The sequence below is a fragment of the Miniopterus natalensis genome, chromosome X (assembly GCF_054644295.1).
Source record: "Miniopterus natalensis isolate mMinNat1 chromosome X, mMinNat1.hap1, whole genome shotgun sequence".
Lineage (NCBI taxonomy): Eukaryota > Metazoa > Chordata > Mammalia > Chiroptera > Miniopteridae > Miniopterus > Miniopterus natalensis.
Window position 1 is genome coordinate 93,223,108 of NC_142103.1, and position 27,248 is coordinate 93,250,355.

The window sequence follows — 27,248 nt, forward strand, 5'->3', positions numbered from 1 at the left end:
CCAGGCTGCCACGCACACTCCTTGGTCACTATGCCAGGCTGGGCCTGAAGGTGAGAAAAGACTGCCTCGTAGAATATGCTGGCCACCGAGGAAAGGAGACCCCACAAACAGGCCAAATAAAACCCCGCCCTGTGATCCACCTGTCCGTGCTCTTTTGAAACAGTCCCTTGTGTGTTTCTACAGTAGGCCCCGGACCTACAAACCATCTAAATGTATATCACAGAAATAATCCTGATGATGCCTTTAACTTTTCTATTTCTTAATGAACCAAATTATAAAATGAGTTGATTGAAAAGACAGGTAAGCAAACCTGTATCATAGTAAAGCTCTCACAGGGTAACTACCCTCAGTGGGGCAGCTGGACTAGTGAAGTGTTAGTAAGAAATAGTTTATACTTCTCTTGATGACTCCGATTAGGTGTTTGTCTGAAATATTCTATTACATTTAATAAACTAATAAATGTCCATGGCTGATAGCATCTTACATTCATTAAAATGTCCCATGTCCCTTACTTTCAAGCCAGAAGGTACTGGTATCTCTGATCAATGTAACCTGAGTTAAAAGTTATCTTTCCACTAAGAACAATAAACAAAAATCCTTTATCAATCAAGCTGTTAATGCTTCTCTCCTGCCAGTGATATTGGGTCCTTGTGCTTACTAACACCGACTGTGATTATGAAGAACATTATCTTCAAAGTTAATGTTTAAGCACCTGCGCCACTGGGAGAGATGGCAGAATAAATGCATGTTTAGCTAAGTGCTCCTGCCCTTCAATACACACAGCCAAAAACTGAAAAAGCTGTCTGTAATGAATCTAATAAAAGCTACCACCACTCCAAAGACTCCAGGGGAGGGTCTGACAGATTCAATGAAATTGGGGACTCATCAAAGGAAGATTCTCGAATTTGTCAGGCAAGACGCAGTTGCTGGGCTGTTCACGAGCGCGTTCCAAAGGGCTCTCTACCAATCCTTTCTTCTTAACTTGGAGAAGGACAGGTGGCAGGCAGGAGAACTGGGTGCATCCTACGTGGGCGCATTCCCAGCAGCAACCGAAGCGGGGAGGTTGAGATCTCAGGTGCAGCATTTGCACCCAGTGCAGAGAGAGAGTAAATCAGAAGCCAATCGCACAAACGCTGCCCACGCCAAGTCCTCACTTAGCGTCATGGATGGGCTCTTTGGTTTTAAGTGAAACAATGTGTATGAAAACCAATTTTCCTAAAGGCTAATTGATATAAACAAGAACTAAGTTCCTACGGCATCTCACTAATGCTATAAGGCAGCTGCCATTCGAGGACGTGCTGCAGGTGTCACCCGGCAGAGCCCGGGCAGGAACCCCCCACTCCTGCTAGCACCACGCCTAATGGAAGCGGCAAAGTCAAGGGGCACCCTCTCCCCCACGGGGCGTGGCCACCCTGGGCAGAGGACCCCGTGTCCACGGAAGGCGCGCCCAGATGACAGGGCCCAAGGAGGCTCTGCTTCTCCCCCTTGGCCACGCGTAGAGAGCACTATGAGAAGCACAACAGGCCCAGCAAGGGGTGGCCTCAGCTCATTCAAGCCCTTCGCCCTGGAGAAGGAGGCAAGGAGGCTTTACCCAGCCTCTCCCCGGGCAGGCAGGACGGGTCCCCTGCAATGCAAAACAAGCAGCAGAAAAGGCCATCGCAACACTTGTGCAACAACAACAGAGCAAAACAACACGGGAGACACGGAATGAAAGGAACAAAAGGCAGGTGAACACGCTCCGCAAACGGAAGGATTTCAGAAACCACAAAAATGTAGACGACACAGCTCGGCCTCCAAAGAAACGAAAAACTAAGGAGCCCAAGAGGTCGACATGATGAGAGAAAAAAGCTGGCCGAGCTATGGAAAGAAACGGGTAAAAAAATCAAACCGGGACGGACGTGAAAGCCGCATTGCAAGCACCAAGGCCAGGCATCGACGCTACGGGAAACGGAAAGAAACCACACAGCAGGAGGCGACGCAAGGTGACAGCGATCGAGGGCAAGATAAATGCGAAGGACAGACAACAGGGAGTCAGGCCTGGGACAACCTGTTAAAGGGAACAAATAAACCCGCGAGAAATACAGTGAGGCCCGCACGCACGTCAATACCTAACGCTCACTGAGAGCCAGACAGGGCCAGCAGATAACTGTCAGCTCTGAGATATGCTCGAATGAAGCTCCTGAATTCAAGGATACACAGAAAGATCACAAGCACCCAGGACAAACCAGCGGGCCATCTTCCAAAGGGGAGGAAAGATCTGTCTGGACTCAGCCCTCTCAGCACCACCAGACACTAGAAGACAATAAAGTGAGGGCTTCAAAGAACCGAGGGACAAAGGATATGACCCAAGAATCTGAGAGCCAGCCAAGTTACCGAACATAAGGAACAGCAACAGCAGGCCATTTGTAAATATGCAAGAAAAGCTAAACGCAGCGGCATCGGGTCCCCTAAAAGATAAAAGCATCAACTCTCGAATGAGAGGTCTTTGTACGAAGGGCCAGCAGTAAGCACTGAGTTCATTCAAACATAAAATTAAATCTAAATAACTCTACTAACTGCCTACCACTATACACTTTAAGTTGCCTGTCTTCCTAGGTAAAAGCTGCCGAATCCATTCGATTGTCCCCTCTAACTAACCCTGCCAAAATGAAAACACACAGAAGAGAACCTCTCTTGAAAGGAATTCTCTTGCATCAGAGAAAAACTTTGGTGTATATCTTCCCCTGGAGAGTTGGTACACCCCCAAAATGCCTCAAAACGAATAATGCTAATCACCTGGCGCGCTGCTGAGGGTACAGGCCGAGGAATAACATCCATCTCCTCACCTTGGTCCTGCGTTCAGGCGCCACGCCACCTTGGCAAACAGCGCACCGCTCTGGGCCTCACGCAAGCCCGAGCCAACGCCTGCACGGGCCACCTCGGCATGGCGGGACCGAGGGTGCGGTAGGCCAAAGTCCTTTGGAATCTACAGGCAAGGCTATAAAGCCACGGATGGAAGACCCACCGCAGCAAGGCGTCAAAATGAACATTCAAAGACAAAGAAGGGATCGGAGCCTTCCGTGGACCTACCCCTGCTTCCTTTCTTCCATTTCTCTACATTCTGAAGTCCCTGCTCAGCACTACAAAGAGGATCTCAGTACCTCCACAGCTCCTGAACGGAATGAGTTTTAATTTGGAAACAGAGATAGTTTAAGCATTTAGAAAGATGTTGCCCTCCACCCCAGGTAAATGTCTCTGTTTTCATCCCTTCATTCAACTAGTATTTATTAAGCACCTACTATGTGCCAGGCACTGTTCCAAATAGTAGACACAGTCTCCAAATACTTAAAATCAAGTCAATGAAAGGCAGAGGAACTGGAGGAACTAAACCAATTTCTCGGAAAAGGGGTCAACTGGCTATTTATACTACAACTTATATGTAGACGCTTGACTATTTGCTTAGAGACAAACCCATCAAACAGCCGGAGGGACGCACCTAAGTTCAAAGAATCATGCGCAGCCACCAAAAACAATAAATGAATACTTGGGGCCACTAAACAGAGGCCAGATGTTCCTGAAACTCTTCTTACGGTTCCTTTGGGAGTGAAGTTAAATTCTTAATGCAGAAAACAAACAGGAGGCAAGAGTGTACTGGGGTCAGACGGACACGAGTGAACCAGAAAGCATATCAGTAAAGGACTACCAATTAAGTCACTAAGCCATTGCAAGAAATCTTTACTTTTGAAAAAGCTGTGAAGGGAGGAACGTGGTAGGAGTTTCCCACACCCTACTTTCCACCTTCAACCCTTACACGGAGCTTGCTGTAAGCGCGCAATGATCACTGGGCATGCCTCAAGCAGGAGGGGGCACTTCTGGAACCTGCTGCCTCCCCCTACAGGGCACCATTCCTGAAAGAGTAAAGGAACATGTTGGAAACAGGGGCCTAGCAAGACGCTCATATACTTGTTAACGTTTATAAGGAAGCCAGGGATTTTTAATGTAAAGAAGCACTGTTTTTACATTGTTTTACACAAAGAAAAAATCATATGGAAAAGCCCCGTCCCCAAGACACTGACTCGGCCTCCTTAAGGACCATCTCGTCGCCCCTGACTTGGAAGTACGTTGCCTTTCTTTTACCTGATTATGCCTTCTCTCATGAGATCCTTCTAAGGACTGAAGAAAGGACTGAGGTCTTTCTGAAGATGTAGGGAACTACCACATGATGAAACGAAAGCAGCACATCCCACGGAGCTACATAAGTGGCGGGCTGTCATCAGGACTCTCGGATGGCTGCGATTTCTATGGGCAAATAGCAACAGCTCCTTTTCCCTCGCCCCCAGTCCTCTGCCAATTCCAACTTCCAGCAAAAAGCAAAGGATTGGGAAAATCAGATCAGCAACTCTAAAACTGGCGAAAAGTCATGAGAATGAAAATTACAAAGACCTAGGGCATTTTCCAAAATAAACCAGAAAGAACTTTTCCCTATGGTAGACTGTTTTACAGCTAGTGAGGTACATCAGTGAGGACCTGCAATTCCTTAGAAAACCACGAAGGAATATCACATGACAAAGGAAGTGTTAGATTAGTAAAGAGTCTACACAAGCATAAGAGCTCCACATCCTGCTCTTTACAAACTTGACAGTGGCCAGAAGGTAGTTTTCACTTAACATCTTTGAAACCAAGCAGTTAAGTGAAAAATCCCAAGACAACTTTTAGAATGGTTTAATGGACAGAAGAGAGGTATACAAGTGAATTTAAAAATAAACCAATGCATTGAAGACGGAATGCAAAAGTACACGCACCTCACAATGAGAACACAAGCAGATGGCAGAAGGCCAGACTCTCAGAGAGCGAGGAGGGGGGCGTGAGGGAGGGGGGCCCTGGGGCTGAATCAAGGCGCTCAGCTGACGGCTTCAGTCCCAGGCTCCCCAGGCCTCAGTCGGTGGTTTGGGACAAACATGGTATTTGGTCACCAAGCGCAACAGTACAGATCTGCTGTATGTGGAATGAGGAAGGAGCTTAGGACCCCGGGGACACTGTAGACACTGGACTCTATGACAATGAGGAGAGAGGCATGAGGACACAAGAGCGCCCCGAGGCTCTGTGCTCTCCTATGACAGGCACCAACCAAATCACAACATACAAGGAAAAGGTACGCAGTTTACTACTTTAGTTGGAAGGTCTGAAGTAGCTACATGACAGTTTCTCTGAAAAAGGTCCAGTACTGGAAAAACTACGGTGTCACGCTCAGAGTTGGCAGAGGAAAGGAGTTCAGAGGTTGACTTGCAGAAGATGATCTTTCTTCACAGAGAGGACCAAAGCATTCAGTTCTCTAGAAAGTTCTATTAGTCTTGATCTTGTCTCTACAAAGAAAATAACGGGAATATCCATAGTGAGTTCAGGAGTATAAGCTTCTCTATTTCAACCAAGACTTACTCAAAGTATTCAGTTATGGTGGTAATTCAAAGACCCCTTGCCTTATCTCAGAATCATTCCCTATGGTTACTGCAGCAAAAGAATTACCATTTAATTACTTATATATACTTTAAAACAGTTCTTTACTCTCAGGCAAAAACCTGATTAGAAATGAGGAATGACTGCTAACAGGTGCAGGGGTTCTTTCTGGGGGGATGAAAATGTTCTAAAATTAGATAGCGTGAGGGTCACACAACTCTGTGAAACACTAAATACCACTGAATCGTACACTTTAAACAGATGAATTTTATGGTATATGAATTACATCTCAATAAAACTGTTGTTAAAAATCTGATTAGAGAATAAGTTTTCTTAGAACTTCTCATTCACCTAGTGAATTTACCATACTTACTAAATAGTTTCCAAAGACCAACACCAATTATCCTACTTGTATAACTGAACAATTTTAATTGTTGGGCTAACCATTTTAGAATTTTAAAAATTGCTTTTGGCTCAAATATGTTAGTCTAACACTATATTAAAAATTAAGACTCATACTAAATTAGTATACAACCTGCTAAACTATTTAGTTTTAAAATTGCCTTTAAAACAATATTCGATTAAAGCCATCTTTTTACAATCCAAATGGACGTTATCATTTCTAAAAACTGCTTCTGTACCACCCAAACAACTCGCCCATCAGAGCAATGGTTTGAATTAATTCGTTACATGGATGCCCAACATGCTACTTGGCTAACATACAGACTGAAAATGGAATCAAGGGAAACAGATCCAGGTGTTTCAAGGTGATTTAGCTTAATCTTGGCCGGGTGTGTGTGTGTGTGTGTGCGTGCACATGCATGCCCACGTGTGTGTGTGTGTATACACATGCATGCCCACGTGTGTGCTTGCACTCACATGCACAAACCAAGCTCCTCTAAATGTCATCATTTGAGGTAAGTGACCAGTCCCACAATATTGCTCAGAGGTCCATCACAATACTTCCATCGAAAAAAATAATATGTCAGTATAGATACCCTTTATATCCCTCACCAGAAAGACCAATGCTACCATAATGGTACAAAAGTACAAAGCTATATAAACTATATCTGCAGACAAACACCTTCCTGTTGCCTTATGTTAAGACAAAGTTTTCAGGGTAAGAAGAAATATATACTTAAACTATATTAGGGAGAAACACTGCAATGTTCAATTTGAATAAAAAGTATCAACATGATTGGTTCTTTTTAAGCGTCCGGTTCAGTAGTGTTCAGTGCATTCACACTGTTGTGCAACTGATCTCCAGAACGTTCTCATCTTTCCCAACTGAAGCTCTCTCCCCATTAAACTACTCCCCATCCCCCCTGCACTGGCAACCACCATTCTAATTTCCATTTCTATGAATCTGACTACACTAGGTAACTCATATAAGTGCAATCATGTAGTATTTGTCCTTTGGGGTCTGGCTTATTTCACTTAGCATAATGATTTCAGGTTTATCTGTGTGTCAGAACTTCATTCCTTTTAAAGGGTGAATAATAATATTCCACTGTGTGGATATACCACATTTTGTTTATCCTGATTGATAATTTTAACTTCTTTATTTTTTCAGTTTCAACCCACAGAATTTCCCTAACTTTTTTTCTGTCAGGCTCTGTAGATGATGATAAACTGCCAACTCAATCACTTTTTAAATATAATTCATGGCAGGATAAACCACTAACTGCTGAGACCTCCACAGTGCAAGGGCTCCTGGAAGCGCAGGGCCTCTATTTGAAGGGCTCCTCTGGTTACCCAATTCTTGCTCTCTTTTCTGTCTGGGGTGAGAAAGCTGCTCCAATATTTCTTTAGGGATCACTCTGCTTTTCTTTTTTTTAAATGTTTTTATTGATTTTAGAGACAGAGGAAGGGAGAGGGAGAGGGAGAGAGAGAGAGAGAAACATCGATGTGAGTGAGAAACATAGATCGGCTGCCTCCTGCGCGGAGCCCGCAACCCAGGCATGTGCCCTGACTGGGAATCGAACAGGCAACCGCTCGGTGCACGGACGATGCCCAACCAACAGCCACACCGGCCAGGGCTCGCTTTGCTTTTCCAGTGATAAAACCACAAAGAAGATCTAGCTGGAAGTATCAATTGTCTGACTGGCACATTCTGGGGAAAATCAGATACTCCAGAATAGAAAGGGAAGTAAACTATTACTGTTTTGCCTTGTATTTAGAAGCGTCTCTGGGCTCTCTGCTGGGGTTGCTCCAATCATCGGCTTCAGGTGTGGTCTTGTAGTGGCGCCAAGCTGACTTATTGAACACTGGAAGCCTCTCGAAGGATTCACTCGAAAGAGCCTAATGAAAGAATACACACCAAAGGGCCACAGTGTCATTTGTCTCACATGAAATACGAGTCCAAATTTTAGTATTTAAAACATTACAAACCTTAATGCATATTTTTTTAATTATATTAAAATTTCTTTTTTAATCCTCACACGAGGATATTTTCCCCCCATTGCTTTTCAGAGAGAGAGAGAGAGAGAGAGAGAGAAGCATCGATGTGAGAGGTATCGATTGGTTGCCTCCTGCACGAAGCCTGCAACCGAAGTATGTGCCCTTGGCTGAAATCAAACCTGGGACCCTTCAGTCCGCAGGCCAACGCTCCGACCACTGAGCCACACCAGCCAGGGTGAAATGAAAGCTTTTTGAAAGGAATAAAAACATCCACTCATTCAAAGCCAGTACTGACCAGAATAAAGAGCATTTGAATCCAGTTAATAATGCTTTGAGACACTTTTGACTATATGGTCTTAGACCAAGCACTGTTGTTCACTGGGCACCTGTTCTCCCAAAGGGCCCAGAAAGAAATAAGGTCTCATACATACTAGATTTACAAACATAACTCATAAAGTGTTATCAAATATCACGCCATTCGAATGCACTGGCATTAAGATAAACACTCCAAATAACTGGTTAAGTTAGGATGTAATATATTACACATATGTAAAGATCTCCAAGATATACTAGAAAGTAAAAAAAAAAAAAAAAAAAAGAAAGTGCTGAAATAATCATTTGTATGAAAAAATTACATTTTTCCAAGAGGATCCACGAGAAGTTGGCACCTGTGGTTACGTCTGGGAAACAGAACAGGGTGACTTAGGCCAGAGGGGGAGAGACTTTTCCCTTTTGTAGCATTCGAAGTTTGTAGTATGTGCCTATGTTACCTACTCAAAAAATAACATCGCATATTCTAGAGTTTAGAAATGAAGAAAAGTCTAACAGCACCAACGAATGAGAAAGCCTGTGTTAGAGAACCTTGTTACTAGATCAGCCTTTTTTATAACCATGTTATGATCACTGAACTCTTGGGACACTGGGAAAGCCAGCAAGTTTTTAAAGCAAAAGACTACCTCTTGCTGAGTGCTATGAGTTCTTTGTACACTTTGGAAGTTAGCCCCTTATCAGATTCATCCTTGGCAAATATGTTTTCCCAGACCATGGGGTTCCTTTGTATTTTGAGGCTGTTTTCTTTCGCTGTGCAGAAGCTTTTTAGTTTGATGTAGTCCCATATGTTTATTTTTTCCTTTGTTTCTCTTGCCCTAGGAGATGGATCAGTGAAAAGTCCACTACGTGGGATGTCTGGGACTTTACTGCCTATGTTTTCTTCCAGGATTTTTATGGTTTCGTGACTTACATTTAAGACTCCAGGTTATGATCATCTGGCTCTTTCTAGATGAAGCCTTTCAATCTTTTGAAAACCACAACTTTGAATTATGGTTTTAAAAATCAATTACTTTACTCCTTATAGCTCCATATTTCATATTTTGCTATATCTGAGTAGAAAATTAAGGGTGGGACATAACATGATTTTCACATAAAACTGAAGTAAAACTGAACTGAATATGAGATGATAGGTGCTATGGTCTATTATCTATTAGTTATTAGAACTTATAGCTTGAAAGCATAGATGCCTTCATACTAACAGAAACAAAATGCAGTACCTTCAAATAAATTACAGCATCTGTACCCACGCCTTCCATAGAATACAGTTTCAGATCTCCTTGGAAATATCTAGCATACAGGCGAGAAATTGGCAAGCCATAGCCAAATCCAGCCTACAGAGGAAAGAAAATGAATTCAGTGAGACAGGCACACTTGCTAACACGTTTGGTATGAGGATCGTTCAAGATTAAAATAAATTCTTGATTCGGATTTAAAGAAAACAAACTATTGATTCAACCTCTACATGATGTATATGCTCATCTGTGGCGAACAATTTATTTGCACTCCATAAAAACACTTCTCATAGGCATGGAAAATAACAGAAATACTGCAATTTTTGACTAAGGCTTTCTTAGCACTTGAAAGCACATTTTTTAAAGCAAATCCCCAGATCAAGTGGAATTTGAACTGGCAACAAAACTAAAACCACGTCACTCCGAAGTTTCATTATCAGATCCCCTTGCTCTGTGGAGAGAGAATGAAATTAAACAGCACAGTAGTGCAAACCTACCCGGACCAAGGCTACGCACTGAAAAGAAAACAACTTCTGAGCGGCCACTTCCTAAGGTTCTGGGAACACCACAAGGTACGGATATGTGGCAGTCTACGTATTTTTAGAGACAAGAAAAGAATTCCAGTACCTGCCTATATCTCTGCATCGTAGAACCCTGCCTGCCAGTAACAGGTTGTTGGGGGGGGGGGTGTCTCGGGTATTAACAAGAACTGAGAGTGACGTCAGCAATGCTGGGGGAGGGGGAGAGGCTGAACCGCAAGCTTGGGTCCCTCCGAGTAAGCCCACTGCCACGGGTAACAAAGGAGGCGGCGGGTAACGCACTCCGAGCGGCAGCCGCACGGGCTTTAGGCTCAGATACACCTACGCTGAAACCTGCCTTTCGTGCAAGTCTGAGCAATTCACTGCACCTCTGTGAGACTGTCTGCTCATCGGAAAACGTAATAATAATAATAAAAAACTTATGTCATAAGACGTAATGAAACTAAATATATGGAAATTGCTATTATAGCTACTACAGAACAGCAATTCTACCAAGTTACATGGATTTCTACACTCTTTCCTAGATTTCTTCCTCAGGGTAGGCCCAACTCAAGGGGCTGGGTGTGACAGAGGAGTGAACCCTGTCATTTAAGGGCAACATGGCCAGCAGGGAAGACAAAATATCCATAATGGTGACTGAGATCACCACAGCGGAAAAACCAGCGCACTCCAGGAAGCGGCGGAGGCCATCAGCCTTGTCCTTCCAGCACGGCCCAGACCCTCCTCGGGTCTGTGGGGACCCGCCGAGGACGCCCGGGGCCAGCGCAGTCCTGATGCGAGGAGGTTCAGAAAGCTTTCCCAGGATGCCAAAAGATCAACAGGGGCTGCCTAGGAGGGCATTTCTGAGAAAGAAGTGCGTGTGTGGCATCACGGAGCTGGAACACAGTAGGGTGCTTGGTGAGGACATTAGGTTTTCTAGCAGTGCAGGCCCACAGGCCCCTTTAAAGCCGAGGCAGTTACTAACTGGGAGGGACGTCAGTGGGCACATTTCCTCCCAAGGAGAGGCCACAGGTACACGGGAAAGAACGCAGACATGGCCAGTGCCGGGCCAGCTCGGTGACTTTGGGCAAGGTACTAAGCTTCTTGCCTCACCTGGAAAATGGGAGGGCGCACACAGATATTTCTTAAGGTCTCTTACTTCCTGTGTTCAGTTTCACTAACAAATAACTAGGACATAACAGCTATCCCCAGGATGCTATTTTGACACCTGGAATAGTCTAACTATATTCTTTTTAAATAACTGGGAAAGACTCTAGATTTGCTCATAGTGGGTCCCCCCCTTTTTTAAAAATATGTTTTTATTGATTTCAGAGAGAGGAAGGGAGAGGGAGAGAGAAACATCAATGATAGAGTCATTGATCAGCTGCCTCCTGCACGCCCCCTGCTGGGGATCGAGGCCGCAACCCGGGCTTGTGCCCTGACCGGGAATCGAACCTCGATCTCCCGGATCATAGGCTGATACTCCACTGCTGAGCCAAGCCGGCTGGGCTTTTTCCTCCTTTTGACATTTATTTAAGTAGGTACCAGAGCCTGGTCAAGGCAATGCCTTTCAAAATTGATCTTTCGTGAATTTTCTTGAATCTGACGTGACTCCCTCTCTGTTTTCAACATGCTGAGTTAATAAACTCTGTCTCGAATAAACAATGCAGAGTGTTAGATTTTATTCATACAAATAAAATATAATCTTACGTGCTTACCCGTCAGGTAGGACTTGAAAATGAAGCTTAATTTATACCCTGAACCATGTTGCAGACTGATAGATGTTGCTGTGTTTAATGACAAAGGGTTCAATTGTTGTTTGTCAATTAGAAACACTCAGCAGGGGAAGAAAGTGTGGCCCTACCAGGATCTCAATGCTGCCATGGTAACCAGGCTTTTCTCACTGACTTAATAGGGCTGAAGGTTATTTCCAGAGTGAGACAGAAAGGGCTCGGAAAATGCATACGCCACCTATACGTTTCCTGCTTATGTTATTTAATATAAAAAATGGAATGTGTTCACAATTTAACATTTTAATTATATAAACAAATTTGGCAGGGAAGTTCAAGGGCCCGGGGTGATTTGGCCGTCTAGGGCACGCACGCCAAAGTGCCAGGACCACGCTGCAGCCAGGCACCCTGCGCTGTTCCTTTGCTCACCCGGGTCTGAACTTCCACCCCCTCCAAGGGTAGCCCCGGGCGGTAAATGGCACTCCTGGAGCACTCGTAACCACAGGGGAAATGCCTTTTCTCTGCATCTGGGAGTAAGGCACTGAGCTCTGAGTGTGGCACTGAGCTCTGAGTGTGTCTCAGACACAAATCAGAGAAGAAATCGAAGTCCAAAGGATTCACAAAGAAGTAGCGGTGACATAAAATTCTCCCTCCTCCAAACCACGCAGGAAACGTTCCAATGCAACAAGGCTCACGCCCAGCCCCATCAGAGTCCCTGCTCACGTTAAGGGTCTTTCCAGAAGCAGCAGCTTAAGACGCTTACCAGAGGGGCAGCTCTTGTAGGCTCCAGGCTTGGTCTGGGAGCAGTTGAATACATGTAGTTAAAAAGACGATCTATTTTTCGGAGGGGGACGCCACCACCTAAGTCACTGATCTGTAATGGGGGAGAAAGAAGAGGAGGAGCCATTCTATACTTAATACGAGGCAACAAGTTTGTTTGTTTTTTTTAATTTTATTTCACTTTTGGCAACAAGTTTATTAAATAAAGTCCATCCATATGAGATTACTCTAAAACGTACACGGGCTTTAAACCCCCAATGAAATATGGTCCCTTCATGAACAGTGTAAAAAAAAGGAGGCAGAAAAGTGCCGTGGGAGCCCACAGGCATGGGTTTGAGACTCCGTTTTTGCTCCCTGAGAAACAGGGTGCTGATGAAGTTAAATGAGCTAACTTAAGCCAAAGATCTAACGCAGTGCTTACAAATCCAACGTTCAGTACATGTCAGTTTCGGCCCTTCCCTCTGATTCCTCAGTGCCTCATACTATGAAATGAATTGACAATTAAAGCATATGTGCAAATAAAGCAGGTACCTTAATAGACAAGTCTTCTTTGCCCAGAGTAACGAGGGTTTTAACCGCTGGGTGGGCCTCTTTCCTATCTTCGTACAGTTCGACTGTTGCTCTCATGGAGTTCTGAAATAATAAGACCTTTTCTTTAGCAAACCACTGACTCACAAACCACAGTTTAAAAAAAGAAACTCGCACGAGATGAGATTACTTATGCACACTTCTTTTGTGGGGGAAATATTAGCAGTATTTATACGGTGTGTTTTTCCCCCTCTAAAGAATTGAGCTAAATGTGCACTTGGATCAAGGAAACACTCACTTCCTGATGCCTTGTTTTTCATCCAGTTTGAGGCCCATCTGCCACATCTATTCATTACTTCCTTTTTCCTTTTTGTTTGGCTTTAGGGTGTTCAAACCATTCAACTCTCAACCAAGACGAGTGTTTGTATCCCATGTAAGGGGGCCGCAGGGGCTCACCGGTGCGCCTGAAACCCTACCCATGGGTCTGCAGCTACAGAACCCCTTCCCTCTAAAGGCGGCGAGAAACCCGCTCCGCCAGAAATTAACCACTTGGCTGGGAGAAAAAGCAGAAGGCCCGTCAGTGGGAAAGAAGTTCTGAAAAAGCCACAGCCGGTGAGCAAGTTCACAACTGAACGCCCATCTCAGCCTCCAAGTGCTACATCACAGTGTCACTGTGGGAAGCAAATCAGCGTTACTGATTCTCAGGTGTTCAATTTAGGGTTTCGCACATATCGGAAGAAGGGAAATTCTAGCCCAAGCGCCTTGTGCCTGTAATCCTGCTACTGTAGATGCTGTTAGCTACCGGTTAACAAAAGCAACAGCTTCCGCGGGACAGAGTCTAATGACTCTTGTGTGTGTGCGGGGGTCCTTCTTGGCCTAGCCCTCCAGCATCTCTCTCCTCTGCCTCTGTCAGATCTTCTGAATGGGCTCCAATATGTAGAAGGGTTACGGCAGCTCCCAGGACTAGACCGACTACTAACGCACCAGCAAGGTTAATGTTCAGAAGCATAAATATGAGTAAAAATGTTTTTTATTATTTTGATCTGGCTACCATCAATAGAGCCTTGCCAGGTTTGGAAACTAAAAAGCATCTCTAATCTCCTAACTGAAGGAAAAACAGTATGGATTTTACATCAAATCACTGAAGTACAATTAAGCTTCAAAATCAATATGTACTAATATTCACGCAAACTACACTGTACACGGCCATTTGTCGTCTCCCAGTGTACAAATTATAAAACCCACAGGATATCAGAAATAGAATTTGAAAAAAAGGTTATGCAAAACCTTTTTCTTATGCTAATCTAATGAACCCATTATGCCCCGAATCAAAGTGATTTCAAATAAAGGCTCCTGTCCATGTTAAATTCCACTCACCTTAAACAGCTCAAACAGCATGTGAAACAGATGCGAGGGCACATAAACTACCTGAATGGGTTTGCCTGGGGCTTTGGCTGAAAACAGAGACAAAACCGGGGATGAATAAGGGCAGGAACTCAGAGAAAGGCAACATGTTTGCATTCTATTTTCCGAGCACATGAAAACTGAACTCCACAAAGGCCTCGTTTAGGCTTCCACTCCAAAGGCAGGGCCGAGCAAATGCTTCCGGGGGCCCAGCAACTTTGGGGCGGGATCCAGTTCTTTTACTTACCAGCTATGTGTCCCTGAGCAAAGTAATCAGTTGCTTTGGAACTTAGTTGAGTGAAATTGGGGCATCATCACCCACGTCATACTGTTCGGAGCATTAGAGAGGCCACCCGAATACCGCCCGGTGCTTCTCATAGTGGGAGGCAGCAGCGGTCAGCAGGGGGAATGTGAAGCCACAGAGGAACAGGGGCCCATCTTTTTGGTGAATTGGACTAAACAGCAATGTTAAATGATGACAAACAAGGCACATTATAGAGTAGAATGTAAGGTTCACTAACTTTTTTCTACTAGCAGCTAGCACCCCCCTCCCCCCACACCCCGCTGAGACCTACAGTGCTTTCTCCTTGTGTCAGAGATTTTCTGGGGGAAATCTGAGAAATATCAAATTCCATTGTCAAGCACGAAGAACTAGAAAGTGTAGTCCTCGTGACCTGAAATCACTCGAGACCAAAACCATGCGAACTTTCTCAAGTAGAACACAGACAGTCACCCATGTTATAATTGCAACCTAAGCACTTCCTCTAATAAAGAACATGATTAACAGTATAGAGAGAACATGCGTTTGGTTCTTAGCAGTTTACAAAGAGCTTGACCATGCATTACCCAATTGAATCCTCATAGCAACACTGTGTGGCTCAAGGGGTGGGTGGCTTTATTATTAGTGAGGACACAGGTTTTGCAGAGGCTATGTGACTTGCCCACCATAGCAGAAGAGGTGTTGTTGTTGTTGTTGTTGTTAAATGTTTTTATTGATTTGAGAGAGGAAGGGAGAGGGAGAGAGAGAATATCAATGATAAAAGAGAGTCATTGATCGGCTGCCTCCTGCACGCCCCCTGCTGGGGATCGAGCCTGAAACTTGGGCATGTGCCCTGACCAGGTTGATGCTGAACCACTTAGCCACACTGGCCGGGCAGAAGAGGTGCTTTTGATTCTAAATCCTTTGATGATCAGTTACTTTTAAAATTATTAAGGTAATATATAGAAATGATTTTAAAGTTTGTTAAAAAGAAGAAAAGGACAAGTCCCTCCCCCCTTTCCCATCTCGCCCCGGAGACTGCGCCTAGGGGCAGCCACTCATTACTAGTTTTTCTTTAGTCCTTTGGCTGATAGTTACCTTCTATTTTGTGACCCTAAGGAACTCTCCTGTACTTTGCCTACAGTGTAGGTAACATCATAACTAGGTAAACGCTGATCACTGCAGAGCAGCCACAACATTTCCTTCCCTGTGCATCCAATGACATGACTCGCGCATCACTTGAGGAAGGTTCAGTCTCCAGGTGAAGTGGATTCTTGTCATTGTCCCCCACCTGCTCAAAATCAGACCACCCCTTTTAAGTCGCCGGAATATTTGGACCACGTCTTTCAGATGCAGTTTTATGTACTTCCCGGAGCTTCTAACTACCCTTTCTCTTGGCTAACTGGACAAGAAACATATGCTTTCCTCCCCATAGCACTAAGCTCGTTCAGCTTCCTATCCTATCGCACGGTACCTACTCCACTCTTAAAGGCTTTTCAGACTAGAGCCAACTGCTTTCCAAACGCGCTGCGGAGCCATCCTCCTCAAATTGTTTTTGACTGAAGTTCTAGCATGTTTTCACTGTCTCTTCTATTCCTATTAAACGCACCCTCAAGCCCACCAGGTAACCTACCTCAGCAAGGTGTGCATGGGAGATACATTTCTCAACCCTTACTCCTCTGACTCCCTTGGTCCAAGGTTGGGCTGGGTACAGAATTCCTGATTCAAAATCATTCTCTCCCAGAATCTGGAAAGGGGGGTGGCCTTCGGGCCATGGCAAAGTCCCCTGGTTTGGACTTTGCCCAGGGGAAAATGCTTGTGACTGGCTGCAGGCGAAGCGCAGGCAGTCAAGGGCTCCCCATCGCCCCTCCATGCTCTACCTTACACTAGCTTCCACCTAACCCTACCTTTCCGCTCCCCACTTCAGTCCTTCGCACCTTCTGGCTCTGCCCCCAGAGGCCCTCCAGGGTAACAGCTGGCAGCAGACGCCATCGCTGCCGCCGCCTCTGCGGCTTCTCCTGCTCTGTCCCGTTCCTCGGCGTGCTGCCGCCTTGTACCCTCTGGCAGGAGGCGGGATCAGCGGTCCACTGATGAACCTCCTGGTTTCTTTGCTGTTTTTCTCCGTATTCCATTATCGTCATTTTAACGGAGCTCCAGGAGTAAATGTTTAGTTTATCTTGTCCCAAAAGGCATGATTAGTAACATAAACAGCCTTCTGAATTAAAGCTTTTCACTCCAAATCTCAGGGAGATTAAAATACCTTTAATTGTTTTATTGTGGGTTTTTTTCCAGTTCAGTCAACAATCTCTAGGAGCCTTCTGAAGACTTGCTCAATTACTTGTACTTTTGTTTGGGAACATTATAATTTAAATGTCTTTCCTTCCTCCTAAAACCATGCCAAATGTGTTGTCCATGACCCTTCCCTAATCCTGGACCCAGTGGCTTTTCTGTAGTGGGCTCCTAATAGATATTTGTTAACTTTCTAAATAAGACACAAATGGAATATGAATTTTCCATCTAAGAGTACATTTTAAAAAGTCAATGGAAAAAATTTTCCAGGGTTTTCATGCTCAAGACTTAATGAAGTATTAATGGAGCTACCAGTAACGGTTTTTCGACTTTTTTATAGAACCATTTGCCTGAAAATATCCACAAAAGTATCCAATATTGAGAAACTAGAGGTCAACGATCCCAGGGTAGATATATACCCTTTCTATGAAACCTCTTATGACAAAATATACATAGCATGAATTGCAATTTCTGTTTCCCACCAAACCTAAAGCTAGCAATCAACCTCTTGACAGGAAAGACTAAACTAGAAATGATGAAAAATGCCAAGTAGTCACCATACAAGTCTTATCTTTCCCAAGTCAACCCTGGCTTCCAATAGCCACCCTTTCTAAAATACCCAGTACGTGCCAGGAGCTACATTTGAGGCCCTACAAACATTATCCTTTTATTGCGCACAGGGTGTGCCTCTGGAGGAGGAAGCCGACTATCAGACGAGAAGTGACTTGTCTAAGGCCCACGTGTAAATGTTAGAATCAGAATTTCTACTGCCTGGCTAAGCTACAAAGCTCCCATCTTTCCCCTGAGCCCTGCTGCCTTACCATACTATGGATGCAGAAAAGGTCAATTAGAAATGTTTCTTTGTGCCCAGCCAGTGTGGCTCAGCGGTTGAGCATCAACCTAGGATCCAAGAGATAGAGGTTCGATTCCCGGTCAGGGCACATGCCCGGGTTGCGGGCTCCATCCCCAGCAGGGGGCATGCAGGAGGCAGCTGATCAATGACTCTCTCATCATTGATTTTCTCTCCCTCCCTCTCCCTTCCTGAACTTTTTGAAATCAATAAAAACATATATGTATACATACATATACACATACATATACATACATATATGTGTATATATATATATATATATATAAAGAAATATTTGCTGAATTTTTGCCAACTGATTTCTCAAGAGAGATGAGAACAAGTGTGATGAAATGGCCACTTGTCTTTGGAGGAACCCACAGGGGTTGCCACAGCTGGCCAGTCAGAAATATTTGACACCTCATATGAGGTCAATAAAATTCTGTTACTTTTAAGGCTCTTGTTAAATGTGTCACAGAAAGGATAACAGAGGAAGTTTACTCTAGCTAGCCCCCAATATTCAGAATTCTGGTGAGGACTGGTAAGTAGTGTGGCATTCACACGGTATGTTCTACATAGCCCTACTTACCACTTTCTCAGGGGTCTACACTGGAAAAGTAAAAAACACACAAAAATTCAGGGGGAAAAAGGTGATATGTCACACTGACAGAACTTACATTCTCAGGTGGCAACGGACTGTTCTTTGGGTTAATGGCAGCCTTACCCTTCTGAGTGCACAGCGAGGGCGGCTGCGCTGTCAGTCACTGACAGTTGTTAAAGGCGCCCGGTGGGCAACGGGAGCATCCTGCAAGGCGACGCTATGCTAGTTCGCACAGGCTCTGAAAATACATCTGCACGTATCTGGATCTGATCCGACCCGCCCTGCAAACAGCCATCACGCTGTGGGGGGCACGCACACTCTCTCTCATTCTGAAGCACCAGCGTCTACTTAAGGTGTTCAGGACCAGCCTCCATCGGACCCGCATCTCTAACACGGAGCTTATTAGAGATAAAGCACAGTCTTTAACTGGGCCTGCAAAGAGCTTTGACATTCAAGAAATCATAACTATAAATCATAAATACATTAACTAAAAGCACCAGGAAACTAGAGGCTGCCTATAACCACCAGCATTCGTTTATCTTAATGATGGGAAAAAGGGCTTAAAAAATCAGGCAGGAGGCAGTGCCAAAAAGAGTGATAAAGCTCTTCTTCGGGCGGGGCGCGCTGCCCAGCACGACAGCCTCGCTGGAAGGCGCTCGCCGACACAGCTGTCCCCGGGCGCAGCAGGAGCCCGCGTGCCGCTCTGGCCTTCGGTGGCCGAGGCCCCCTCGTGTGAAAGAGCAGCTGGTCAGTATCTGGGAATTTAAGCTCCATGTTTGACAAACAGAAGGCGGGACAGTGAGGTGAGGCCCCGCCTGGCCAGGAGGAAGAGAGAGAGAATATTTAGGTGCTTCCCCTCGGGGTGCTCAAGCCAAGCCCTCGGTCCTCACAGTGCAGTGATGCAAAACAGGGCACAGGTCTTAGAGAAGCCAACGGACTCTGAAAGCAGCTTTGATTCCATGCCTTCTAGTAGAATGTAGGGCAAATATCCTACAGCAGCAGCCTGAAGTCTTTTCACATTTCGATCTCATTGTAAGAGAAATACAGTTTTTTGATATATTTTGAGAGGGAATTTGGCTTATCTTTCATTGTAAATGTCCATACTCTAGGACTCAGTCATTCTACTTCCAGGAATCTAACGTACAGAAGTACTTTCCACGTGTTCACAAATTTACCCACCCTCCAGACACACACACACACCCCTTCGCTGGGAAGTGATTAAATACATTATGGCAGTCTGCACTATGGATAATCTCTAAATGACAATACAGGCAAAGATCTTCAGAGCGAAGTGAGAAACACATCACAGAACATGAACAGTTTCAACCCCATTTATGTAAAAAAACAAAGCTCTGTATGGGACCGAGAGAGTAGCAGAGACTCACTTTTACTCTATATTTTTGTATTGTTTGTATCTTTACAATGAATATGTCTTTTTTTTGGTAACTTACAAATTTTTTAAAAAGTAACACAGAAACAGACTCATACGATTAATATAAAAGTCAGCTCTAACCCCACTATCCACACAGCTGTCATCCCTATCTAGGTGCTAGAAATCCTTCAAAGTATTTCCCAGTGAACTTGCACTAGTACAAACTTTTATAGTGTGTGTTTAAAAGACTCTTTTAAAGTGTTGTTTTAAAGGGCTGCACAGTATTCTATCTTATGAGTGGCCCACAATTTACTTAAATACCCTGTTGTAGAGAACTTGATCTTCTCATTTTTCTCTGTAAGGAAACCACTGTGATCACCACTCTTGTACATACAATTGTGCATATCTCTATTTCTTTATAATAACTTTTCTGAACTTTAATTTACTGGACCAAAGAATACGACTATTACTAATTTAACTTACTGGGTCAAAGAGAAAGAATACTGGTAGCATCATTTGAGAAAGGCTGCACCGATTGAAACTTATACCAGAAATGTGTAAGTACTGGCAAGACAGCATTTTTCTGGGCACCAATTTGAGGCAATAAAATGTTTTAATCATTGCCATTTTGAAAGACAAAAACGGCATTTCTCTGTGCTTTTGTTTGTACTTCTTTAATAAAGTTAAACACTTTTCCATAGGATTATAGACTCTTTGCATTTGCTATTTTGAGAACTGCCTATTCATACCTTTGTGCATTTTCTACTGGATGACTTCTGCTCCAAGAACTTTGAGTTCTAACAGATTACACATTCCTATACAAAAACTCCTTACAACAATATACCTTGTTGACCACAGAAAGAGAAAAGGTTTGAAAAATCTATAAAAGATTTTTTAGCCTGGCCAGTGTGGCTCGGTGGTTGAGTGTCGACCTATGAACCAGGAGGTCAGGGCTCGATTCCCGGTCAGGGCACATGCCCAGGTTGGGGGTTCAATCTCCAGTGGGGGGCGTGCAGGAGGCAGCCGATAAATGACTCTCTCATCATTGATGTTTCTATCTCTCTCTCCTTCTCTCTCTCCCTTCCTCTCTCTCAAATCAATAAAAAAAAAAGTCTTTTTTAAAAAAGGATTTTTTTAATCAGCATAATTTTAGGATTTCGCTGACATATAGCTCCAGTGTAATCAGTTTTTTGGTCAACTTGTTTGTACTTAAGGTTAAAATTATTCTTTTACCATTGAATTCTTCAATTTCCAACTCTGGAGCGACCATGTAATACTGTTCACATAACATCTTGGCGGTTTCATACGCATCTGCAAAGAAAGAAAGAAAGTTTAGCTGCTGCACTAGCAGATACATAGATAGATACACAGACACATAGACAGACATAATAGAGAAGCAAACAAGGACAATTTCTAACCTGAGATTTAGAATTAAACAACTAGTGCCTTTTTTACCTTTGGCTTTAATAGAAATACTATGAACCAAAATTTCCCTTTCTTTAAAGTTTTAATGACCACAAGAACATCAAAATACTGCATTAATGATGATATGGTCTGCTCTATACCAAACACACATTTGTTTAACTTTTAAATATTCCTAAAAGGCATTTTTCATGTAAATCTATAAACTCAAGAATATATTTATGAACACCATGCAACCTGACTAAATTATAGCAAAATGTTATTTGCTGTAACTGAAAAGATAATAATGCTGACAGTCTTAAGATTTGTCAATTATCTGTAATTGAAACATCAGTGTTTGCTGAATGAATTGGTTTCCACGAACCACACACTCTAAGTTATTGGAGATGCTACCGTGGCTTTAAAACGTCCTTTAAGTTAGTTAAAGGTAACCAGGTTGGGGCTGATATTCATCAAAGCCTGAGGAGCAACAGTTCGCTTTTGAAAGGAGAGAGAAAAAGACATAGGGTAAGAAGATGGGGGCCATCACAGAGATAGCTGGAAGGCAGAATTTAGGTTCCATCCCAAAAGATGGGGAACAATTTCAGAAATAAAAAGTACATTATTATCCACTGCGCATGTGCCTTTTCTCTTGAACTGGAAGAAATTTGAGGTCAGGGTTTGTATCTTACACGTGTTTTATAACTTAAATAGAACTTAGTATATGCCTGTGAGGTGGTCAATAACTATTCCTCGGTTTAATAAATTTGAAGCCTTCTGATAATTTACTTTTCAAAAAAAGACTTTATTGACATGCTATACAAGTCATCCATTTAAAGTGTACATACAACTCCATGGTTTTTCGTGTATTTGCTGAGTTGTCAGCCACCACCACAATCAACTGTATATTTTCACCGCCCCGAAAAGAAACTCTGTAAGCAACAGTCACTCCCTCCACCCCAGCCCTAGGCAACCACGGATCTACTTTGGGTCATTAGATTTCTTATTCTGGATGTTTCATAAAAGTGGAATCTTATAATATGTGATCTTTGGAGTCTGGCTTCTTTCACTCAGCATGATGTTTTCAAAGATCATCCATGTTGTAACCTGTCAGAATTTTATTCCTTTTTATTGCTGAATAATATTACATTGTACAAATATACCACATCTTGATGGGCAGACACTTGGATTGTTTCCACTTTGGGCTATTCGGAATAACCCGCAACGAACATTCACGTCCAAGTGTTTTGTGAACACACGTTTGCATTTCTCTTGGGTAGATACCTATCAGAGGAAAACTGCTTGATCATATGGTAGCTCTATGTTTAAACGTTCGCGGAACAGCCAGATTGTTTTCCAAAGTGAGAAGTTATGGGGTGTTTTTTTTTTTAAAGCTTCACCTTTACAATTTCTAAAGGTCAGATATTCAAATTACTTTAAAACAATTCATGGCATGTTTGCAACGTTCTCAACTGGGTATCAGCTCTTTGGAGACAGGCACATACTTCTCTGACATCACCTACATCAATACTGTGCAGATGCTTGTTTAAGATTCAAGAGGTAAGCCTGGCCGGCGTGGCTCAGTGGTTGAGCGTTGACCTATGAACCAGGAGGCCACGGTTCGATTCCCGGTCAGGGCACAGGCCCGGGTTGCGGGCTCGATCCCCAGTCAGAGGTGTGCAGGAGGCGGCCAGTCAATGACTCTCATCATTGATGTTTCTCTCTCTCTCTCCCTTCCTCTCTCTGAAATAAACAAAAACATATTTAAAAAATAAAACAAACAAACAAAAAGATGAAAGAGGGAAGGAAGGAAAGGAAGAAAGGGGGGGAAATAAGCTCTATAGAATTTAAATATGTTAAAATTTGATGTATCAACCTAAAATAATACAAAGATAAGATTCAGGTGTGTTCAGACTGTACATTTTGGTCCACTGACCTCATTGCTACCAAATAAAAATTTTATATAATATTTGACCTCAGAATAAAAATTCTGATTACTTTATTAAACTTTTAGAATTAAACCACTATAAAGAACCACAGACAGAGACATTAGAATAACTGACAAGATGAAATCATGAGGAAACGTTAGAAAGAGGAGAGAAAAAAAAGAATTGGTCAGTGTGAAAATAGACATTAAAGGAGGGCTTAATTGAAACCCTAAAAAAATTAAAATGTAGAATTATATTACATTTGCAGGTTTTTTCCTAGGGTATAATAAACCTCATCAAATATCTGCAAAGTACTTTTGTAAAAAGAAATCAAGATGCACTCTTTCTGCTTTGGCTACACCAGCAAACAATGCTACATCTCCACCTAGTGACATGATAGCACAAAGCTGACCAAGAACCTCCAGGGCTACATTACTTAAACCAACAAATACTGAAGTCCAAAAATGATGCTTCGGTACCCATACATGAAGCCAACACACCTCTACAAAACAGCTCCTCCAACTATAGAACACATTTAAAGGTGTTTTTGACACCACTCTTCCATTCACTATAACAGGAAAAGAGCCCACTAAATGTGCTAGCTCCTCCTGGCATTTGCTTGCCCAGTGGCATGAGATTATAATGGCATTATTAAGAAAAAAGTATGCCCAGCGATGTGGCTCAGCAGTTGAGTGTCAACCTATGAACCAGGAGGTCACAGTTCGATTCCCGGTCAGGGCACAGGCCCGGGTTGCGGGCTGGATCCCCAGTCGGGGGCGTGCAGGAGGCAGCCGATCAATGACTCTCATCATTGATGTTTCTCTCTCTCTCCCTCTCCCTTCCCCTCTCTGAAATCAATAAAAACATATTAAAAAAGAAAAAAAAAGAAAAAATATCATGCAAATGCAACATGTGGAAGAGATGGTAGAGCCCAGATAGAAGCAGCCAACTTAGGACTCGAAGACTTAGTGTGGTTCCTAAAACCACATGTGAGTAAGAATTTTTAAAGCATCATGACAAATTATGGTGTATCAATGCTGTAATTAAAAATTGCATTATGATCCTTGAAAAACTTGACACCACAATGAAACTCACATACATCAGTCAGTCAACTATTTGGGGGCAGTAATAGTAAAATCTATATTCATATGCATATTTTTAAATTCCCACAGCACGCCATAATGCCTTAGACACAATACACACCTAGCAAGCATTTGATAAATGGAACAATCCTCTTGTCCATGAGAAAGTTCTCAAGGTGCAATTGATTATACTGAGAAGAGATTTCTTTTTTTTTTAATCCTCACCTGAGGAGATTTTTTAAAAATTCTGAGAGAGAGGAAGTTGGGGGGAGAAAGAGAGAGAGAGAGATCGATGTGAGAAACATTGATCAGTTGCCTCTTGTATGTGACCTACCCAGGGGTCAAATCTGCAACGTAGGTAGGTGCCCTCACTGGCAATCGAACCCACAGCCTTTTGGTGTCTGAGACGATTATCAGACCAGCGGAGCCATCACGCCAGGGTGAGAGAGGTTCTTTTTTGTCACACTGGGACCTAGAGACCTTGTGTGGTTCTCAAACCTGCATGCATGTGGAATTCGCTACCAAGTTTTTTTTAAAAAACAGATTATAAAATGAACCCCTGGAGATTCTGATGCAATAGATCTGTGTTGAGGCCTGGGAATCTACATTTTAAAAAACTCAGCAAGTAATCCTGAAGAGAAGCTAGATTTGGGGACCACTTACCAGCTAAGTCAAGGCTGGGCCATGCTAATTCTGTCACTGCCTCTCTCGGGACATGAATGACCATGGGGTATTGGGGTGTATAACAGCACATATAAACTCAAATTTCTATTTCACTTGTTTCAGTGAACTAACATAAAAATGGAAAAAGCTTTAAAACATCACCAGCATAACCAAAATTCAACTACTGGCTTATAATTTCATTTCTTTTATTCTAGAGTAAAATGTAAGTTCTACTTGTAACAAGCTTTCAAATAAGAATTTTTGCCTGGCCTGTGTGGCTCAGTGGTTGAGCGTCGACCTAGGAACCAAGAGGTCATGGTTCGATTCCCAGTCAGGGCACATGCCCAGGAGCAGAAGGCAGCTGATCGATGATGCTTCTCTCATTGATGTTTCTCTCTCTCTCTATCCCTCTCCCTTCCTTTCTTTCTAAAAATTAATTTAAAAAAACATTCAAACAATACTTCTATTTTTTATTAGAAACCAACATTTTAAAATATGATAATTTACCAAATTACTTTTATTTGCAATATATCTGAGCCAGTATTTACCACCGATCTTTAAAAGGAAGTATGAAGAAATGCTTACTACTGCCACTAAACATAAATGCCATTCATTGTTTTAAGGATCCGTTTTCAAGGGCAATAAGATATTGATCATAAAGTAACTAACAAAACTGTGGGTGTGGCACATACGCACTTCCCCAGGCTAGAATACTCAATCTGTAAACATGCAAGACTAATTATTTATTTAATAGGCCAAGTCATAAAGAGTAGGGTGAAGGTTCACTGAGCAACTAGCCCAATAGATCAGACCTAGCCAGGAATTAGTTTAAGGAAAAGCACACAGGCCTGGCCGGGCGTGGCTCAGTGAGAGCATCGACCTAGGATCCAGCAGATTGAGGTCCGATTTCCGGTCAGGGCACATGCCCGGGTTGCAGGCTAGATCCCCAGCCAATCAATGACTCTCTCTCATCATTGATGTTTCTGTCTCTCTCTCCCTCTCTCTTGCACGCTCTGAAATCAATAAAGATATTTTGAAAAAAGAAAGAAAAAGAAAAAGCACACAGGAAAATTTAATACATTATGGAGGTTATTTTATTAATATTTTATTAGAAGACTTTCCTATTGAAAATCCACCACAGAAGTCTGCTATCAAATATGGGCCTCTATCATGAATACACATAATCGTTTGTTTACAAATACCTTATAAAAGGCTAGGCAAGGGTGAATTGGAGTGAGTGCTGAAAAAACAATCATGAAGGTGCCAAGGTCCCTAACTTGGGTCTAAGAGGATATAGGAAACCGTAAAGCTCAAGTTTAAGAAGCCACTGCCAGGATAAGGTGACGTAAATGGCCACAAAGCATTGCAAAGTCACAGATGTGCTTTTTAGAAACGCTTGTAAGTTACAAAGCAATTCTAATGAGGTATGTCTATCAGCACCCTTCCACCCAAAGTGCATCCCGAGTAGGACCCACCAGGTGTTTTTCGTTTTTTTAAATATCTTTATTGATTTCAGAGAGAGGAAGGGAGAGGGAGAGAGAGAGAAACATCAATGATGAGAGAGTCACTGATCGGCTGCCTCCTGTACGCCCCCGACCGGGGATCGAGCCCGCAACCCGGGCCTGTGCCCTGACCAGGAATTGAGCTGCGATCTCCTGGATCCTAGGTCGATGCTCAACCGCTGAGCCACGCCGGCCGGGTCCACCAGGTATTTTTTAAGTACTGGGCCCTCTCTCGCCCTCCAAACCACAGCCTACTGGAGGAGTGGGGGGCAGAGCATGTAACGTAAGGGCAACCTGTAGTCTTGGGCAGAAACATAGGCTGAGCCAATGCAATTCGTCTTTGGAGAATGTAGGACGGAGACTCGGGCAGGGCAGCAGACAAAGATGCCCCGACGGTCGTCATCGGGGAGGCCTGCCGTGGCCAGCGTGGCCTAAAAAGCCCGCAGCCTACAGGCAGGAGAGAGGCAGAGCGGCCAGGGCTTGACAAGCCAGCTGCAAGGCTACACAGAACACAGCCGTTTCCTGCTTCCCAGTTCCAATTTCTATGGCTCCAACTGTGCAGTGCTTCCCGCCCTTGGACTACCACGGGACCTTCCAGGTCCTTTCAGTCGGTCTGTTTCCTGAGCCGGCATGAGTGGGTCTCTTACTGGCAACCTGAAGAGCCCTACGTGAGGGCACGAGGCATTATTTCTGAGCCAAAATAATGACACACTGCCAGGATACCATTTGGATGCCATTATGCTAAGCATAATAGCGTATAGAACGACGCGGGCAAGCTACCGCCGCTGCGAGGGGTGACTTTTGCACCAACTATTTAAGTTTGTACCTTTAAAATTATCTTACCACAGGATTTTCCATTTTGTTTCCTGGTTTCTTACAAAGAAAGGAGGCAAAGGGTCACAATGGAAGGCACCTCCCAGAGGATAATAGAAGCTGCTTTACAACACTA

General features: G+C 43.5%; 1 protein-coding gene across 2 annotated transcripts in view; it reads right to left on the bottom strand.

The window, feature by feature from the left end:
• Positions 1–5,134: 5,134 nt before the first annotated feature.
• Positions 5,135–27,248, bottom strand: part of PDK3 (pyruvate dehydrogenase kinase 3) — a 60,236-nt gene continuing 38,122 nt past the window's right edge. Inside the window, exons 6-12 of one of the 2 annotated variants that reach the window (XM_016209297.2) lie at positions 20,957–21,034; positions 14,329–14,405; positions 12,955–13,056; positions 12,407–12,517; positions 9,381–9,494; positions 7,603–7,734; positions 5,135–5,342 (exon numbers count right to left, since the gene is read on the bottom strand). In XM_016209297.2, coding sequence (XP_016064783.2) covers positions 5,325–5,342; positions 7,603–7,734; positions 9,381–9,494; positions 12,407–12,517; positions 12,955–13,056; positions 14,329–14,405; positions 20,957–21,034 — 632 coding nt within the window. In that variant the 3' untranslated portion in view covers positions 5,135–5,324. Of the gene's footprint in view, positions 5,343–7,594; positions 7,735–9,380; positions 9,495–12,406; positions 12,518–12,954; positions 13,057–14,328; positions 14,406–20,956; positions 21,035–27,248 lie in introns of both variants that reach the window. The other variant, XM_016209296.2, reaches the window with a different exon arrangement.